The following is a 20,823-nucleotide window of genomic DNA, read 5'->3' as shown; positions in this document are numbered from 1 at the left end:
TAGGCCACCTGATTGGTGACTGGCAGGGCTAGAACTCAACTAGAGGCTGGAGACTCCACATCCCACCTCCTCTTCACCAACCAGGGTACCTCAATCACCCGTCTTCAATACTAATTTATTTAGGGTGTTTGTAATAAAACACGGGGATAAGAGAAGTCAATGTTTTCTGGAACACTGAGATTCTTCAGAACCACACAACTGTCTAGAGCTGTACTGCCCAATGTAGTAGCCACTAGCTATATGTGACTATTTAGTTTAAATTACTTAACATTAAACAAAAATTTTAAATCAGTTGTTCAGTTGTGCTATCCCACATTCTCAAGTGCTCAACAGTCACATGTTACTACTGGCTATCACAATGGACTGGGCAAATTACAGAACATTTCTGACTTCGCAGAAAGATCTGTAGGATAGTGCTGATCTAGAGGACCTCCAGGAGACGTGGCCAAGTGGGAAATCTTAGTATCTTTAAGGTTATTGCTGTCTAGAATGTTAGAGGGCATTGTAGACACTGAGAAGACGTTTCCATCTCCACTGTTAGGACAGGACCAGCTCTTTCTCCATAAATTCTTTGCCTAAGATGTATTCTCAATAATTGACATTAGAGAAAGGAATAGCTATGCTTAATGCAAACTGATTTAATTATAGGTTGCAACTTGAAGAGAACTTTTTTGTTTGTTTTTGAGCTGCAGGGGAGGAGGGGAATGTAATAATTCCACTTGTAAGAATTGGTTAGACACTTGAAAAATAAGAGATTTATGAATAGGAAACCACATCATGGTGTGCAGTCACACAGGAACATTGCACAAAAGGAGTTTACAAATTAAATTACATTCACTACAGGTACTTATGTATATTTCCACTAAGAAAGGGTAATTATTTAAACCAAATGATATGTTTCCTAAAAGAAGGCAAAAAGCACAACACAAAGAAAGAAAACTGTCTAAGTATAAAACTTATGACCAAATTAGTCATTCTAAAATGAAAGGCAAAAGAGAAATACAGGTGGAAGCAACCCACGCATCCATCGACTAATGAATGGATAAACAAAATGTGGTTTATACATACAGTGGAATACTATTCAGCCTTAAAAGGAAGGGAATTATGACATGACACATGCTGCAATATATGGATGAACCATGAAGACATGAAGCTAAGTGATATAAGCCAGTCACAAAAGGACAAATACTATATGATTCCATTTATATGAGGTACCCAGAGTAGTCAAGTTCATAGAGATAGAAAGTAGAAGGTGCAGAGATTCAGTTTTGCAAGAGGAAAAAGTTCTAGGGATTGGTTGCACAATAATGTGAATATACTTAATACTATATAACTGTACACTGAGAAATGGTTAAGATGGCAAATTTTATGTTGTTCATTTTTTACCATAGTAAAAAGAGCCATGCATGCCATTCTTAGAAAAGCCATCTAAGTCTATTAGACTCACCTACTGATCACTTTCCCCACCATTCCTTGTTAATATTACAGCCTTCCTACTGCAACAAAAGTTAATAATTGCTCTGAACTTTTTAAGGTCTAAACTATGGAGTATCATAACAAAAAAGCCAAATATACAAATACCTGGGTCAGTGGCAGAGATAATTGCTCCAAAAAAGAGACAATCCGTGTAGTAAAATTTATCCGAGAGCTGTCCCACAACCTTCATGAGCTTCACCACGCCATACATGAGATTTCTGTAAGACAGTAAGGTAAACTATGTCAGGAGAAAAAAATTTTGAGTAACCAGCAAACATGCAAGTAGAGTAGTACTAGAATAGTGTGCGTTAGGGGCGATTTATGGAACAACAGACAGCTGCTATGGTTGGACACTTACCAGGAACATGGGTGAGTAGGACTTCAGCACCAAGTAATGGTCTGCAGTTAGTATCATCTTGCTGAAACATCTGAACATTTTATTTTTAAAAGTTGTGCTCATTAACAACTACAGCAGCTATGAAGTATAATCTTTTATTAGTAACAAAGTCAAGGAATCTTAAGCAACCAGGTGAAGGAGGGGAAGGAAAGAGATAGAACCCAAAAAACATGTAACAAATTGCCACAAAACTCACAGGATTTTAAGACAGTGCATTTAAAGTCATAGAAATGAGTGGACTGGATGATGGTGGAGAGAAAAAAATGGGTTGGTCACAAAAATTCAAGTGATTGACCTATTGTTGCCTTCTTTGCCAAGAATTATTCCAAAGAAGTGGAAAGAAGCAAACCTCTCTAAATGTCCTATTAGAACATCACTGTACCCAGCAACGTATCTGGCCTCTCACTCTTTGCAGGCCAGCAGTTGCCCTCCTTGTGCTGTGCAGAATGTGACATGGTCCAAGACGGACCACCAAGTTAAGTTTTTCATCCTGGCCAGAGCACATTTCCTACAGGACAGCCTACAAATTGGGAGGAATGAGGAGTGTTAAAAGGCCTAGTATGGGCCGGCCCGGTGGCGCACTGGAGAGTGTGCCGCTTGAGAGCGCGGCGACGCTTCCCGCTGAGGGTTCGGATCCCATGTGGAGACCGGTTCCCGCTCACTGGCTGAGCGCGGTGCAGGAGCAACACTGAGGGTTGCGATCCCGTTGCCGGTCCCCGGTACGGGCGCGACACCGAAGGTTGCGATCCCGTTACCGGTCAGTAAAAAAGACAAAAAGGAAAAAAAAAAAAAGGCCTAGTATGAGTCACAAGGGTGTGTGTATCTGTGTAGTGGCAGCAGCTGCAGGGATTAGGGGGTAAAAATAACCATGGAACTGACTCACTGTACCCTACAGCCAACACTCTAATAATGACATTCTTGATCATAAGGAGCATGTCATTGCCCGCCTTTGTGTCCGAGAGCGCGGCGACGCTTCCCGCCGAGGGTTCGGATCCCATGTGGAGACCGGTTCCCGCTCACTGGCTGAGCGCGGTGCAGGAGCAACACTGAGGGTTGCGATCCCGTTGCCGGTCCCCGGTACGGGCGCGACACCGAAGGTTGCGATCCCGTTACCGGTCAGTAAAAAAGACAAAAAGGAAAAAAAAAAAAAGGCCTAGTATGAGTCACAAGGGTGTGTGTATCTGTGTAGTGGCAGCAGCTGCAGGGATTAGGGGGTAAAAATAACCATGGAACTGACTCACTGTACCCTACAGCCAACACTCTAATAATGACATTCTTGATCATAAGGAGCATGTCATTGCCCGCCTTTGTGTCCTGGATGTCTAGAACAGTGGACTGGCTAAGCCAGCAGCAAAAGAACCATTTGCAGAATGCAATCCTTTTGAGAAGAAATAGCTACAACTTAATGCTTGCCCACTGTGTGCCAGGCACTGTTGCAGACACTTAACCAGTTCAATTTCAGCTCACAGTAACTCGATGATACAGATTAGATTTGCCCTTTGTTACTTAGCAAAGGCTTCTGTCATTTACCTTTTAAACATCCCCTGAACTAGACCTTCCTCTTCATTTCCTTCCACCACAATCGTAGACCTGGGCAACTGACTTCTCTCTGGCAGCCTTTTCCCATCTTGCTTCCCATCGTCACCAGTGCCGGTTATGTAACCTGTCACTCTTCAATGGTTTGTCATCTCGTAAAGGATAAAGTCCAAGCCCCTCCTTTTTTGATAGCCTAAAAGCCCCTGCCTTTATCTCCGGGTTTCCAGCTAATTTTAAAAAATTAACTAAATTCCTTACTTTATTCAGATTTTCTTAGTTTGTAACTAATTGTCCCTATTCTGCTCCAGGATTCCATCCAGGATGCCACATGACATTTAGTCATCAAATCTCTTTAGTCTGCTCTTGGCTGTGACATTTTGAGACATTGTTTATTTATGATGGCCTTGGCAGTTTTGAGAAGCACCGGTCAGATATTTTGTAGAATGCCTTCATTTGGGATTTGTCTGATTTTTTCTCATGGTAACACTGAGATATTCTGGGGTGGGAGATCAGAGAGGTAAACTGCCCTTCTTATCACATCATATCAGGAGTACATACTGTCAATATGACTTACCACTATTGATGGTGACCTTGATCATCTGGTTGAGGTAGGATTTGCAAGGTTTTTCCACTGTAAAGCTACTCTTTTCTCCTCCTTTCTGTACTATACTCTTTGGAAGGAAGTCACTTTCCAAGTCACTGTACAGCCCACATTCAAAGTGGGGTGGACTATACATAAAGTATTTGAAATTCTGCACAGGAAATTTGTCTCTTCTCCCCCATTTATTTATTCATCCAATCATTTATTTATATTAGTATGGACTCAGGGATATTTATTTTCTACTTTGTGTGATAATCCAATATAATGTTATTTATTTTGTTCTTCAGCCATTAGGGGTGCTTTGGCCATAACAGGGGCGTAAGCCTGGATTGGGGCTTTCCAGTTGGCTCTTGTGTACCTTTGACATGTCCCACATCTTGTTTGTCTGTTTGTCTTTTGTGTACTTCCTTAGTTTCGGGCATTACAAGATGCTCTATTTTTATCTTGATCCTGTCCCAGTCCCAGAATCAGCCATTTTTGCAAGGGGCTCTGGTTCTTTTTATTGGAGAATAATATTAGAAACCAAGATCTGGGCACTGGATATAACTTTATCTCATTTTAGTTAATCTTAATTTTAATTTAAATAGCTACATGTGGCTAATAGCTATTGTACTGGACAGTATAGCTCTTGATCCTAACGGCCATCATCACAAACATCAAAATACCGGACTCTGTTAATTTAGTTATACGGCACTTACCCAATAATGAAGCAGGAAACAGCAGTCCCCAAGAAGGCATACGCCAGAATAGACCCAAGATTTCTGAAAAAATGTCTCTGAATAAAACAAACAAAAAATAGGAATCACAATGTGATTTTTGACAGTGAGCAAAAGAAACACATTAAAAGTTCTCTAAAAAGTGAAACTCTACTTTATTGCTTTCATCACATCAAATAACTGAAGTTACTCCTGAATAATGCTACTTAGCCTTAAACCTCATAGTTTTAAAATATCCTCTATACTGCCAATCATTGAGCAAGCAAGCAAGGGCTTAGTAAATTTTCAGACAAAACTACTCTGGCTGATTATATTAAATTACATTAAGTGTGTGTGTGTGCGTGTGTGTGAGTATAAGTAGACCAATCATTTTCACAGATATAGTCCGAACCATTTTACTCTGTGATTCAGCTAGTCACTTGTAGTTCTGGTGGTACCTTAGAGGATTATTGTAGATAAAAGCTTAAAACAAAGTGTGAAAGTGCTATCTAAGGAGATTTCTGCTTAATTTGATATCAGAAAACAGAGTCCTAAATACAACTGTCTCTCGGTATCTGTGGGGGATTGGTTCCAGGACCCCCATGGACACCAAACTCCATGAATGCTCAAGTCCCTGATATGAAATGGCGTAGTACTTGCATAGAACCTATGCACATCCTCTCGTATACTTTAAATCATCTCTAGATTACTTATAGTACATTACAATGTAAATGCTATGTAAAGAGTTGTTACACAGTACTGTATAGGAAATAATAACAAGAAACAAAGTCTGTACATATTCAGTATTTTTGATCAGCGGTTGGTTGGATCCACAAATGCAAAACCCAAGGATATGGCAGGCTGACTATATCAGCTCATGGGACCTGAGGTGTCTCCTTACATTCATCTGGACTAATCTGTGGAGCCTGGGAAAGAGGGACAATAGAGATGGATGTGGAGAAATGAGAAACGTGTATTTCCACTTAAGATGGACAAGTTATAGCAATTATTCAGAAAAAGGTGGCAAAACTACAATCCTCTCAATGCTTAAGCATATTCGTTGGTTACCTTAAAAAATATAAACACAAAACACACACAGAGAGAAAGGATTTACTTCTTACAAGTCATTAGGCCTATGGGATATTCTGACAGTGCCTGTTCTTGTAATCCTGAACCATAGTTCTTACTCCTCAAGGCATAAGCTATTCTCATTTGACAATCAGAACTATTTAACAAAAACAAACAAAACCCTCCAAATGCCCAGTCACACAAGGGCCAGGAACATTTTATCTAAAAATTTTTAGAAGGCAGGAGAGCCTCAGCATGCCTGTTGAAGCAACACCAGGGGAAGACAGGAAGAAGAGCCCAGGCAGGATCAGGCAGCCTCCATGAAGCATGCCCAAAGGGCTGCAGGCGTCCTCTGGCCTGCATCCCAGACAGAGGGTCTGAGTCCTTGGCTTTGGCCTTCCCTGGTGCTTGTCCCTCTCCAAGGCTGCCAACAAGGTGTCAAGGAATGCCCAGTGTGCCTAAGCCACTGCTTAGAACAAAACCCTTAGAGGGCTGCCATGCCCACAGTCACCAAAAGAGGGTGCTGTCTGTACACGTCACAGACACATTATGTTTGCCTCTTCAATCACTGGCCAGTCTTTTTCTTAAGATAATGCAGTTATACACCATGTTTTGAAATAGATTATATTTCAAAACAAAAATCAACAACTGTGATCCCACCACCCTTTAAAAGCTCCATCAAGGACTTAAGTTGGGAGTGCTAGGAGTGCACCAATGACAAGGCATGAGAGCAATGATGCTCGAGGTATCCAGGAACAAATTTCAATTCCAGATGTGCTTTCCCTCACCACTCAGCTTTCTTTTGGGTAACCATCCCCATGGTTAGTCTGAATATATATTAGATAAATTCAAATTCATAATATTAGCCAAAGCAAAAAATTAGGAATGTAAATCTGCCACCCAAATACATTCATAATATATTCTAAAATCACAAGCTTACCCATCCTCCATTCATATCTGCTGATGTGAACTGAAATTTTACCACACCTTGAAGAGACATGCCACTTACCTGTGTATCACATCTAGTGCTAAATGTATACTTCATAGCTCATAAAGTACTTTCACATATATTAGACCATCCAATTCTCACAACGAACCCACCCTGAAGGTGTTATCCGGACTATCTCACATGAAGGAAATCTAAGGCTCAAAGGCATGATGTGAGCTGCCTGAAGTCACACGCCCACCAAACTGCAGCCCCAGAACTGGTAAGGCAGTCTCCTGCTGCCAGAGCACTGCGCTGTCACTGCACAAGCTGCCTTGCTAGCCAGCTCCACAATTCCCACCACTTCCCTTGGGGAAACAAAGGACAGCAGGCATCCAGTGAAATCCTAGGTCTTTCATCCTATTCTCATTTGGCCACAATATAGCCATGACTGATTCAAGTCTCCCCTACTCTTCCCTCTCAGTTATAGAATGGCAAGAAGAGACCAAAGGAGCCTATGGCATGCCCCAGTAACGCCTTCCAGAATCTAAACCTAAGAGAGAACAGGGTGAGAAGGTTTGCTTTTGGTGAAAATCCACCTGACATCCCAACTCCTAGCTGTACCATCCTAAGCCTTACACTCCTACTCTTTGGGAAACTCTATCCTCTCCCATTTCCCACTGACAATTTTTAACGTGTGGGGGTGGGGGTGGGGGAGTTCACTAACGAAGGCTTCTGTAGGTGAATTCTTTCCCTGCCAGTGCCCTGTAAGCAAGCCATGAGCACAAAATCAAAGCTAATTCCAATGGTGGTAACTTTTTCCAAGTCATAAAAAAGGCCCACGTCTGCATGATAACTGTATATACACAGGTCAAAGAGTCTGAAGGTTATCTGTTTATATACCATCGGTTACATGGTAAACTATCTATTACACATTTAATGACAACAGGTTTAATCAGAGACGGCAACCATATTAAGAACCAACTATTTAAGTGCCTTTATAAGGACTACTTGAAAAGGAAAGAGACTAAAGCAATAGTCCATCACCTGAAAGACTAGCATTTCAAAAACAACTTAAATTGGGAATTAGCAAGGCTATTACTTGCTTTTTCTTTTGAGAAAACGGGGCTGATAAAGGGAAGGTTCTGCAAAAACTAAGGTGTTTTTCAACCATGAGAGTGGCTTTCACAACCCACAATTTGGTTTCATTTTAAAGCAACTATGACTTTAATTATACATTAAGATTAGTTATTTAAAATACCACCACCCATTTGATCTGAAGAAGAGTTTCCAAACTCTCCATTTAGATAAAGACTAACATTATTATACCTATAATAACCATCTCCTATCTATTAACGTGTCAATAGATGACGTACAGACTCAGAAGATTTTGGCAGCCCTACAGATTAGTCAAGAAAAGGATTCTTTCCCCCAGAAAACCTAAACCCAGAGGCAGTGTAGCACAGAGGAATGACCCTGGGCCCTGGAGTCAAGAGAGGGTGTAACCTTGACTCAGTCCTGCACCATCTACATAACCTCACACGCATCATTAATCATTCTGAGTTCGGTTTCACCATCAGTGAAATGTAGGACACTCTCTACACATTGTGTGAGTGCAGATGTGTGTCGGGCTGGTGTGCAGAAACAGACTCCTGCTCCTCAAGAATCCATTATGGAGAGGTGACCTATACTGCATTCTTCTCCCCTTCTCCTCCTGCCCTGAAGGTGACACAGTCAGGTGGGGTCACCTGATCTCTGAAAGGGGAAACTGGCTTGACCCTGACTTGTAGTCTTGACCCTCTTGTGCAAGGCAGGAAATTGTTCTTGCTCCTCTAGTCTCCATGCTGTGGGCAAAAAGAGGCAGCCTTCGGCAGACCGAGGAATTTCTACGATCTCTCCATTTTGGCCTCCCTACTTGTGACTGTGACTGACCTGGTGGCTAAAGGGCATCTGTCTCCAATTCATGAGGTAGGTTGTAAGGTGTCCCATTACTAAGGGCTATGCTACATACTCCAACATGTATCTACCAGGGACTTTGGATCATAAATTGGTCATTTAATCATGAATTAATTCCTTGTGTCTGCTTATCCATGAACTGGAAACCTAGGGGAGAAGTGCGTATAAACTGATCTCCAACCACCATCACCTCCTTACAGGGTTTCTTGAGGATAAGAAAGAATATGTGTAAAAACAAAAACAAAGAATATATGTAAAGTTCCTAATACACAGCAAATGTTCCATAAACTATAACTATATTTATGTTGGTCAGAAATAGTTTAGGGCCGAGCCCGTGGTGCACTCGGGAGAGTGCGGCGCTGGGAGCGTGCAGCAGCGCTCCCGCCGCGGGTTCGGATCCTATATAGGGATGACCGGTGCGCTCACAGCACTCACTGGCTGAGCGCGGTGCAGCCAGTCTCAAAAAGGACAAAAAAAAAAAAAAGAAAGAAAGAAATAGTTTAAAAACCTTCTGGAAAATGCAGAGTGGCTTTGACAGAAGAACTGTCTGATGGGCAGGCACCCTCTCATAAAATGAGTTGGAAAGTGTTCCCTGATCTATTTTCTGAAAGAATTAGTAGGATTGGTATTATTTCTTCCTTAAATGCTTGATCTAATTCACCAGTGAAGCCATCTGGACTTATGAGAAGGTTGTTCATTATAAACTCAATTTCTTTAATTAATATAGGGCAGTTCAAGTTTTCTGTCTCTTCTCGGGTCAGTTTTGTAATTTGTGTCAAGGAATTTATACATTTCACTTGAGTTGTCAAATTTACTGGCACAAAATTATTCATAGTATTCCCTTATTATTCTTTTAATGTCTGAAGGGTCTATAATGATGTCCTCTCTTTTCAATTTGTTTCTTTCCTCTTTTTTTCTCAATTGATCTAGCTGGAGTTTATCAATTTGAAAGCCATTCTCTAGATCCTAAGGAAGTTGTTGAGTTTCACTGTCAGCCAAGATCTCTCTTTTCTAGACTCACTGAAAAGATTTCCTTTGGTCCTTACTCAGAAAGAGCTGAAACAAGCTCCATGACTGTTATCTGAGGGAGGCCTTTTTGGAGGCTAATTTTCACACAATATCCCCACAACGGGAGAGGGAGGGAGCCACCCACACTATTTGTAAACGTATTATGTATTTTAAATAACTAAAGGCTTAGGTCCAACCTTGCTGTGGAACACAATGACCCTCAATAATAAGAATAGTTAGGTTCTTTAAAACTTTTTATTTTGGAATAATTATAGATTCACAGAAGTTGCAAAGATAATACAGAGATGTCTTGTAATCTCCCAGTTTCCCCATTTGTTATATCTTATGTAACTGTAGTACAATATTTAAACCATGAAACTGACATTGGTACAATGTGTGTGTGTGCATAGTTCGATGTCATTTTACTGCATGTGTCGATCTGCATAACCACCACCACAATCAAGATACAAAACTGTTTCATCACCGCAAAGATGTCCCTTGTGCTACCCCTTGTAGTCACCCCTGCCTCCACCTTGCCACCACCCCTAACCCCTGGCAACTGCTAATTTGCTCTCCATCCCTATAATTTTGTCATATCTAGAATGCTATATAAATGAGATCATATGGTATGTAACCTTTTGAGATTGGATTTTTTTAACTCAGAGTAATTCCTTTGAGATCTATCCAGGTTGCTGTGTGTATCAGTAGTTTGTTCCTTTTTAGTGCTGAGTAGTGCTCCACAGTATGCATGTACCACAGTTTAACCTTTCACCTATTGCAGAACATTTTCATAGTTTCCAGTTTTTGTCTATTTACAAATAAAGTTTGAATGAACAATCAATGTAGGTTTTTGTGTGAACATAAGTTTTCATTTCTCTGGGATAAATTCTCAGGAGTAAAATTGCTAAGTCATATGGAAATTTCAACTTTAGTTTTATAAGGAACTGCCAACTTATTTTCTAGAGTGGCTGTACCACTTTACATCCCACTGGCAAGGTATGAGAGTTCCAGATTTTTTTTTTTTTTGAGACCGGCCGCACCACGCTCAGCCAGTGAGCGCACCGGCCATCCCTATATAGCATCCGAACCCGTGGCGGGAGCGCCGCTGTGCTCCCAGCGCCGCACTCTCCCGAGTGTGCCACAGGCTCAGCCCGAGAGTTCCAGATTTTAAAACAAAAATGAATCACTGATGATGAGTCAACTATAGTCTCAGAGTAGGTACAAAACACAGTAATAAGCAACATTAAGATGGAAAAAACTAGAACATTATGCAGGTAAATTAACACAGAGATTCACATGCTTTAAGAAATACTGACAAAAACCTCTTACCTTTTTTAAACTGTATCCAGCATGGAAAATAATTGGAGGCAGCAGAATGTTGAAAAACACCTCTGGATCAAATGTTACCTAAAAGTTTAAAGAGCAAAAAGTCAATTTTTAGTTTAACACCAACTAACTGGTGTTATAATATTTGCTTAATATTTGAAGCCACTGACTAAAGTTTGAATATTTAGAGCAAGTAACATAAATGTTACTGAACTCATGATGTTCATGAACTCATCCCGAAAGAGAAGCCACAACTCCTGTGTGAACTAGCATGTTCTCTCCACCAAAGCACTCTGATTAACAATCTTGGTGTGCTGTTTTAATACATATTAAGACAAGACAGTTCAATGCAATTTTGAGAACTCACAGATATTAAACTCTGGCCAGTGTTTTTCAACAAAAAATAAAAACATCTTAATTTTTTTTTTTCCTTTTTTTTTTGTCTTTTTTCGTGACCGGTAACGGGATCGCAACCCTCAGTGTCACGCCCGTACCAGGACCGGCAACGGGATCGCAACCCTCGGGATCGCAACCCTTGGTGTCACACCCGCACCGTGCTCAACCAGTGAGCGGACCGGTCTCTATATGGGATCCGAATCCTCGGAGAGAGTGCCGCCGCGCTCCCAAGCACCGCACTCTACCAAGTGCGCCACCGGGCCAGCCCAAAACATCTTAATTTTTATCACACCTTTACAAAGACTCAACTGTAATCAAAGATGCTGTCATGATTCTTAATTAACTTCCTGGATCCTCTCACAGGATCCTGTAGGTTTGATACAGAGAAATCACTCAAACTTTAGGCAGCAAAGTCTTATTGGATCCAGAAAAGAATTAGGCATTCTACAAACATGCTAACCTTTTTAAAGAATTTTTCATGTTGGTAGATTAATTGAATTTTGTTTCAATTAATCAAATCTTCATTCTAATTATTAAATATTAGCTTTTTATTTAGAAATTGGAGATGTTAATCAGCCTATTAGAAATAGAATGGTTCCTCCTAATTATGCTTTATTCATCTTCTTCCTAAAGGGTAGTCTGGAAAGCAGGGAATGTCAGAATGAGAAGGAGCCTTGGACAACGCCTACCAATATGTGGACACTGGGCCCAAAGAGAGTGGGACTTGCCTGAGGTCATCAAACCCAGTAATGTACGAACTAGCACGAGGGTTTTCTGACACCCAGTCCAATGCTTTCCATGTCACCCAAGCTGCCTCAACAAGCCTCTTCTCCCCTCAACTAGCAACAATAATCTCAGCTTTATTTGTTCTCCCACCTTTGCTTTGGGTGGCAGAATTTTAAACAAAAGGGATTTGAATAAACATTTTTCTAAAAATAAGAGAGCAAAAGTCAGCTTCATCTTCTATTATGATCTAAAAGATGAAAATGGGTTGGTATCATTCCCCCTTTCCCCCTTATCCTATCCAACATGAAGAACTCAAACTGCCATTTCAAAATAGCCCTTAGTGCGATATTTACACTGGGTATCCTTCTCAGTTGCACTTAATTTTACGTTTATGGAAATCCCATGCTTTCTTAAGTACTAACAGCAAAGAGCACACTAGCACAGCCATTAGAGACACAGAGAAGATGGTCATGTTTAATGCTTCAGGTCAAGAATAATTTTCCTTAAAGATTAGGGTAGATTCTGAGAACAATAATAATTTAATTTTCAGAGCACACTCTGCACTCTGCCTTTAAATATAAGCCTTCACACACATCAAACGTGTTCTATATTCAAACGGGCTCCCCACAACGTGGACCTCCCAGATCAGTGTAAAGAAGCATTCCTGCTGTAAGCCTTGGTCTCTAAGGTAATGGAATGTATGTCAATTAATACAGATCTCTTGCTTATCCTGGAAATCACCCACATGAGGAGATACATAATCCTTTTCCTTGTAGAGGATTTTTGCTATCTCAACATCAAATGAGAAACAATGCTTGGACTCAAATTCTAGAACAACAAGACCTTCTTCTTCCCCTGAAGATTCATTAAGCCCTTGCTATCAATCACCAATGAGAGTGAGCACTCAAATATTTGCAGAACATGGTAAAAGAACCATGAAGAACTAAGAATTATACTTGTGAATACTGAATAAATAAGCTAAAAGGAAAACTGATCTTATTTTAAGAAAGAAAACAATCTTATTTTAAGGAAGAAACAATCTCATCCCTAAACCAGAGCAAGGATAAGAGGCATAGCAAGGAAGAGATGGTGGTTAGAGACATGGGCTGAGCAGGGACATACAAACCCACCACACAATCAGTGGCCCACATCAGCTATGGATCCCGACAAGCCTGAGCAACAACCATGACAGGACAAGGATGGCTGAGTGTCCCCAGCTCACCTTCCGCAGCATGTCATTCTGCTCTACACTGTTGACTTTGCCAGGGCTGATTTCTCCCTTCAGGGTGTATTCGAAGAACTTCCCACTGACATTCACTAACAAGGTGCTGAAGGCCCTGTCTTCCTGAGTGCAGCTGAGTGACTTGTCACGGCCACTGGTGGCAGGGGTGCCATACCTCAGGATCACCCCAACGATGAGCCCTGAAACAGAGTGGAAAAAACACCATCAGGCCTGGGGAAGGATAAAGAGAGTGTGGAATTAATGGCACAGCTGATTTCCAACAACTAAGAAACACAGAAGTAATCTTAGAAACAAGGTATAGTGTGTGTATTTTAGGAGCAACTGCACAGTCCTTGAGAAGGGTTAAGCATCCATCTATTCTGGTGTGACTTAAGTCCTTCAGCCACCAGGAGGACAAAGTGGCAGAGTACCTTTAGCACCACCATGGCACTCCGAGCACTTTTAACACCTAATCATGTCTCGTTTCTCAGGCTTTTGGTGAAGGAAGATGGGATGATGAGCAGCACAGTTTTTTCTGCCCAGGACAGCACAAAGTGTAACTGCTGAGCTCTCTGCCTTCCCCAGCAGCATCCCTCAAGCCGGTGCTGCTGCCTTCTGCCAGCAAGCACCAGGCCACTGGAATTTCTAGTTGCTATAAATACAACTTACTTTGCCATATACCAGAGGAAGGGGGCGGGGGGGAAGAGATGCTTTGGTTTAGGTCATTTCAAGCACTGGGTATCATGAGAAAGTAATTATACCCCTTGGAAAGCTAAACACTGCAGCTCAATTTGAGCAGTCATGATTCAGGGGCTGCAGAGCTGGCCTTTTGGGGCTGAGGCTATGATACAGCTAAGCTAATCAGCTGAAAGCCTTTAAGCTCATTCCCTTCTTAGTAAGGCTTTTCCAGTAGGGAAAATGAAAGTGGCAAAATTGTGTATAAGCATTCACTTCTGTGAATGAGGACGGAGTGTTGCTCTCCTGGTCCTGAGGAGTCAGATGTTCCCAAGTAAAAGTACCTAAAATGTGAAAAAATAAATCAATAAATCACTACCAGACACTTTCTACAATTCTCTCTTAGGAGGAATATTTCAGACTTCTCTCTAAATTCAGTTCTTTCCTAGCAATATTAAAAAATAGAATCGTAAAATGCTCCCCCATCTCATTTTGCTACTAATGGGTAAAGTGACACGAGAAAAAGAAAGAACAATGCTTACTATGCTCTATGTATATATAATGTTCCATTTCTCTCATCATCAAGACATATGAGAACTCATGAGACATCACTGAACAGCAAATAAGACATTAAATCTAGAAAAATACAGTTGTTTCAGCCAGAATCTGTGTCTGTATTGCATTATCATCATCCTTATTATAGACCTGTATTAACAGATACTTGCAGTTCATTGACTTTTGTGAAAAAATCAAGTTGTAAAGTTTTATTACAAATTAAAAATAAGGTTCTTAATAATCTCAACCTGATCAGATATGAAATAATTTTAAAATCACTAAAAGTATATGAGAAAAACCAAACGTTTTTTAAAAACATGTTTGTCATTACCAAAAAAAGATGTCTTTAGGGAAAAATAATAAAAAGCCCCATAATGCATATGGTTCTAGTTGTCTGGTGAATGGGCAAAAAACAGGCACTTAAGGTCTTCAGTGCCAATCTTTTGTTCAGGTCTTATTGCTGGAATTCACATTCAGTTCTTCCTGTTGATGACAACCTGGATGGCAGTAGAGATGGTCAGCTGGCATCTGCTCAGCCCTGCCCTGCTCAGCTTCGGGAGCAGGCTTCTCACAGCTGGCAGTCTCTTTGCTACCTTGCAGGGTGGTGTTTTCTGGGTGTCTGTGCTGGTAACTGAGGTTGTGGGGTACCTACACTGAAGTGGCTGCTGGCCTTGGCATCTCCTTGACTTTCCAGCTCCTCTTCATTGCTGTCCTAGGTGACAAAGGGCCCTAGAGACTCATGGCCTACAACCCCGACACATAACCTGTCTCACAGCTCTACCTGTTCTCTGTCACTTCTCCCTGCACAGAAGGGGCGGGCCACTCTCATCAACCCCCACCGGCTCCTGCACTGAGTGAAGCAGGAGGCATCGCCCATGTGTTGGGACTGCCAATCAGGGGCGCCCTAGGGTCCCTCCTCCTTTTTGCCTGTCTCCTTATTCTGGTGATTCTGCTGGTGACCATGCAGAAGACCCCCGTGGTGCAGATAATATCGCGAATGGTTACAGCCTGCCACATATGCGCTGCCTGGCACCGAAACTCGGCCAGGGCCGCAACCTGTACCGCCGGGGCACCCTTTTCTCCTTCCACAACATCAAACTCCCTAGATTCTCTGTCCCCTGTCCTGTGAAGGTGCTTCCTGGGGGTTACTCTTCTTTACGGCAGTCAGGGGTACAAATACATCTTGCTTGCTGTTACTCCCGTGGATAAAACCCTATCTGTTTCTTACACTGAAACATTTTACTGCTCCCAAACTTTCACTGCGATGACTTTCTTGTCCCCATCACTGGGCCACCACTCCCTCTGCCTCTGCCCATGGTACCACACTGGGTGTCTCAGCCTCGCTGCTCAAGGTTGCAGTCACGGTGATGGTAACAGCTGCAGCAGCGGTGCCTCCCCCCTTTGTGGGAGGAGAATGAGTCCACTGGTGGCACTGGGGCTGCTCAGTGCTCTCTGGGGTTCACTCTCCACTCCAGATGGAACTCTGTAATGCCTTTTCTTCTTATGTCACTCCCTGGTTAGGCAGTTATTTTCTGATGAAGCTTTACACGACAAAGACAATTCCATGGTCCATCAACCCTCTTCACAATACAGGATCATCTGTAGAGTCTGGAAAAAGCTACCTGTCACTCGATTTAACTTTGTCTTTATTAGGAAACCAAAATAAGTCATTTACAAAGACTATCTTTCTGCCAAATCAAAACCTGCTTCATGTAACTTACTGTTTCCTGACTTTACTAACCTCATTATTAGCAGAGCTAACGGAAAGACTAAACCATGCTAGCACAGAGTCCTCACAATTACTACTCTAACAAAAGAGGAGGTTTACATTTGCAGACAAATTCCTCAATTAAAGGAAATACTCTTGACTCTCCCAGTAATCATCGCCATCATCTCTAGAATCATTATCAGATGACAAATATTGTTTTTTAAAGTTACAAAACATCTCCCTCTCTATCCTGGGCCCAATGTGCCCATATTAAAGATGGAAGGGAGACAGTGAAGGTGATGATACTGCCCCCTTGTTGTTAAAATATGGCAACACAAAACACCACAGCAAAGATACAAGGTTAACATGGTTCCAATAGTTTTGATCAAAAATGTACCAAGCCCCGGGGTAGACTGCTAATTCAAGGTAAAATTTGAGTAACTTCCCAAACATTTTAAACTCATATTTATTGCCACTGTACTCCATGTCATGATATTATGTTCACATTTGGAGTTTCCACTTGAAAAAATAGGCTATTAAGCTGCAGAGGCACATTTTGGTGAGGAAACAATAAAGACTTGGAGAAAACATACTTTCATCTGCTGGATCTGGAAGACATCCCCTGACAGGGAACCATAAAGAGGTCACAACTACAAGGACTTAAAACACATTAGACTTTTTTAAAAGCTCAGAAAGTTATATATTCACACAAAAAAGTCTGAGAGCAACAGAGGCACTGAGAATTTGACCAGATCAACAGCACAGTGTTCCAGATGACAAAGACAGATAACCTACTATGTATGTGGGCCAGAAAAATACCATATAAGATGTCAGCTAATGAAGAGAGAATCACTGATTTCACAGGTATATGATTAGGAAATAATTTAGTTTTGAACTTTCACAGAAAGGAATATACATAAAATTCCTTTGACATTTGACATGGCTTAAAACAAGATGGTGAACTCTAAAGGTGTAAAAATTTAAGACTATTTCAACTTGTGGGTATGAATAAAACTCACTTCACAACTGTATTAGCATATTGTGCTGATGGTATACAGTTGACAACTTTTCTAACTAAAAAAAAAAGGCATAAAGCACACCTAGGGTCCTAGGAAGAAGCCAAGGGTAGCCCCCTCTGTCCAGAAGCAGGCAAGAAACAAAGCACGCCCGGGGTCCTAGGCAGGAGCTGAGGGAAGCACCCTCCGCCTGGAAGCAGGTAAGAGAGCAACTTCAAAAACACCACTACCACGCTGGTGGTCCATCACAGCCACCACCACAGCCAAACACCACTCCCACCACTCCACCGCCATAGCCATGGCTGCTGCAAAAGTGGCTCAACACCACAGCCTACATGCAGGTGCCCTGCCACACACCTGACTGCACTGACACAAGGAGTGTCATCAGGAGAGAACAGAGAAAGAGGAGGATGCCTCTCTCCTCAAAGCCCACTCCAGAGTAATAGAAGCAACTGCTCTACCAGATGGTTAAACATCAATGTAGAAGACACTAGAAATATGAAAACCCAAGAAAATACAATACCACCACAAGAGTACAGTAATTCTCAAATACCAGACCCTAGTAGAGCAGGAACCCCTTGAAATGACTGAAAAGGAATTCTGAGCAACAATCATAGGGAAACTCACTGAAATACAAGAAGACTCAGACAAGATAATGAAACAGGAAAAAAAATCCAGGATATGAAGGGGGAAACTTAGAGATTAATATCTTTAAAAAGAATGTAGCAGAACTCATGGAACTGGAAGATTCACTTAACTAAATAAAAAACACAACCAAGAGCTTAAGTGGCAGGCTAGAACAAGCAGAAGAAAGAATTTCTGATCTTGAAATAGTCTTCTCAAAATAACCCAGGCAGATTTTAAAAAGGGGGGGGGGAAGAATTTTTAAAAATGAAGAAAATCTAAGAGAGCTAGCAGACAACCTTAAGTTCACAAATGTTTGAATAATGAGTGTTCCAGAAGAGGAGGAGAAAGAAAAAGGCATGGAAAACCTATTCAAAGAAATAATAATGGAAAACTCCTCAGGTATAGGGAGAGACACAGACCTTCAGATCCAGGAGGCTCAAAGATCCCCAAACAGATTCAACCCAAAAAGGTCCTCTCTGAGACACATTATAGTCAAACTGGCAAAGCTCAAAGACAAAGAGAGAATCTTAAACAAAGCAAGAGAAAAGCATCAAGTCACCTATCAGGGATCCCCTTTCGGACTAACAGTAGACTTCTCAACAGAAACTCAACAGGCCAGAAGTAAATGGGATGATATATTCAAAATACTAAAAGAAAAAAACTGCCAGCCAAGAATAGCCAGCAAGACTATCCTTCAGAAATGAGGAGGAAAAAGGGTATTTCCCAGACAAAAACTGAAGGAGTTCACCATCACATGACCAGCCCTATAAGAAATCTTCAAGGACACTGAGGGTTGCGATCCATTGCCAGACACGAAAAAAGACAAAAAGGAAAAAAAAAAGAAATCTTCAAGGGAATCCTGCATCTGGTATACAAAAAATGATAATCACTACCACAAATACACAAGAAAGAACAAAACCCACTGGTAGAATAAAAATGCAAACAAGAAAGAGAAAGAAACTAAATCTTACCGTCACAAAAGACCATAATGACAATATAATATTGCCCCTGCTTTATTTCTGATTTTAGTAACTTTGGTTTTCTCTTTTTCTTGGTCAGTCTAGATAAAAGTTTGTAAATTTGTTGATCTTTTTAAAGAATCACCTTTTGGTTTTGTTGACTTTGTCTATTGTTTTTAATTCCCTATTTCATATATTTCTTGTTGTAATCTTTGTTATTTCCTACTTACATTTGAGTTTGATTTAGTTTGCTCCTTTGTCTATTTTCTTAAGGTAGAAGTTTACATTACTGAGTTGACATTTTTCTTATTTTTAGTATAGGTGTTTACAAGTATAAATTTTCCTCTAAGCACTGCATGAGCCCTGCATCTTATAAATTTTGATATGCTGCACTTTGATTTTTATCTCAAAGTGCTCTCTAATTTCCTTGTGATTTTTCTCTTTACCCATTATTTAGGAAAGTGTTGTTTAATTTCCATACATTTGTGAATTTTCTAAATTTCCTTCTGTTATTGTGGTCAGAGAACATATTTTCTATGATCTTAGTCTTTTAAAATCTATTAAGTCTTGTTTTATGGCAAAAAAAAATTAAAAAACAAATAAATAAATACTTTAAAAAATAAAAGACATAACCAAAAGGAAAAAACTCTATATTTGTGTATGTGCACCTCCAAAAAGTGGTAGTAGAAGAAAGGAATACAATCATGAGCAAAGTGTGGTTTAAATACCCCATGTGGTCATTAAAGAAACCAGTGCCCATTCTGGTGCCAGTTTCTCTTTTGTGACTGAGGTTGTTGGGAAGACAGCTGAACAAGTGCACACATGGTGAGTGTAATTCTAGACAGCCATCCATCAGCTGCAATATTTAAATATCTATACTAATAAGCCTTTGTGAAGGAGGAGGGGAACAGGTGCATGGGTGCACTGTTCTCCTCTAGAGAGATCTCACCTTCTCTTATATAAGTTACTGAGGGTAGATGATCACCAGATCAGTATGGACACTACTGTGGGCTGTTTGCAGCACAGTAGAGGTTGTCTGCAGTTCTAAAGCTTCACTTGAAATTCTGAGAAAATGAAGCGTCCCATTTCACATCCTGTTATACAGTGTTTGAAGATAGTGATAACTATTTCTAATTCAGTGAATAAAGAGAATCCAATGGATTCCAGAAGTAACAATGACTTTCAAATTTGGGGGTCATTTACCTGAATTTGGTTTTGAGAATGAATGCTACAGCCTTTGCAATACCTTTTTGTACTTGTTCTGCTTATTGTGCAGCTATACTATTTACTGATATATTAGTTTCAAGGAGAATTCATTCAAAATATTTGTGTTGCTTGTTTTGAATATGCAGTTAAACACTTTTCAAAAACAATTTTATTGAGGTACAATTACATACCATAAAATTCACCCATTTTAAGTATGCAATTCAATGATTTTTAGTATATTCACAGAGTTGTGCAACCATCACCACAATTTGACTCTGGAACATTTCCATTTGCAGTTACTCCCTGTTTTCTACTCCGATCCCCAGGCAATTACCGATCTACTTTCTGTCTCTGTAGATTTGCCTTTTTTGGACATTAATATAAATGGTATCACACAATACAAGTATATGGTCTTATGTGTCTGGCTTCTTTCACTGAGCATAATGTTTTCAAGGCTCATCCACATTGAAGGCATGTATCAGTACTTCACTCCTTTTTATTGCCAAATAGTATTGCATTGTATGGCATACCATATTTTGTTTATCCATTTACCAGTTGAAGAACATTTGGGTTGATTTTCCTTTTTTGTTATTGTGAATAGTGCTATGAACATTCACATACAAGTCTGTGTGGACACATATTTTCATTTCTCTAGGGTAGACCTAGGAGTGGAACCGCTGTGTCATATCTATTAAGAAACTGCCAAACTGCTTTCCATTGGGGATATTGTGTACCATTTCCTATT

At 40.7% G+C, this 20,823-nt stretch overlaps 1 protein-coding gene across 3 annotated transcripts in view; it reads right to left on the bottom strand.

Annotated features, from left to right (window-relative positions):
- SLC9A7 (solute carrier family 9, subfamily A (NHE7, cation proton antiporter 7), member 7) overlaps positions 1-13,532 on the bottom strand; it is a 74,595-nt gene extending 61,063 nt beyond the window's left edge. The window contains exons 1-4 of one of the 3 annotated variants that reach the window (XM_008581407.1): positions 13,333-13,532; positions 10,992-11,069; positions 4,709-4,785; positions 1,582-1,694 (exon numbers count right to left, since the gene is read on the bottom strand). In XM_008581407.1, the coding sequence (XP_008579629.1) occupies positions 1,582-1,694; positions 4,709-4,785; positions 10,992-11,069; positions 13,333-13,344 (280 nt within the window). In that variant the 5' untranslated portion in view covers positions 13,345-13,532. The remainder of the gene's footprint in view (positions 1-1,581; positions 1,695-4,708; positions 4,786-10,991; positions 11,070-13,332) is intronic. The other 2 variants (XM_008581409.1, XM_008581408.1) reach the window with 2 other exon arrangements.
- Positions 13,533-20,823: the final 7,291 nt, after the last annotated feature.

Source organism: Galeopterus variegatus, unplaced genomic scaffold (genome assembly GCF_000696425.1).
Source record: "Galeopterus variegatus unplaced genomic scaffold, G_variegatus-3.0.2 Scaffold2348, whole genome shotgun sequence".
NCBI classification, from domain to species: domain Eukaryota; kingdom Metazoa; phylum Chordata; class Mammalia; order Dermoptera; family Cynocephalidae; genus Galeopterus; species Galeopterus variegatus.
This window is presented reverse-complemented; position numbering and strand designations above follow the sequence as displayed.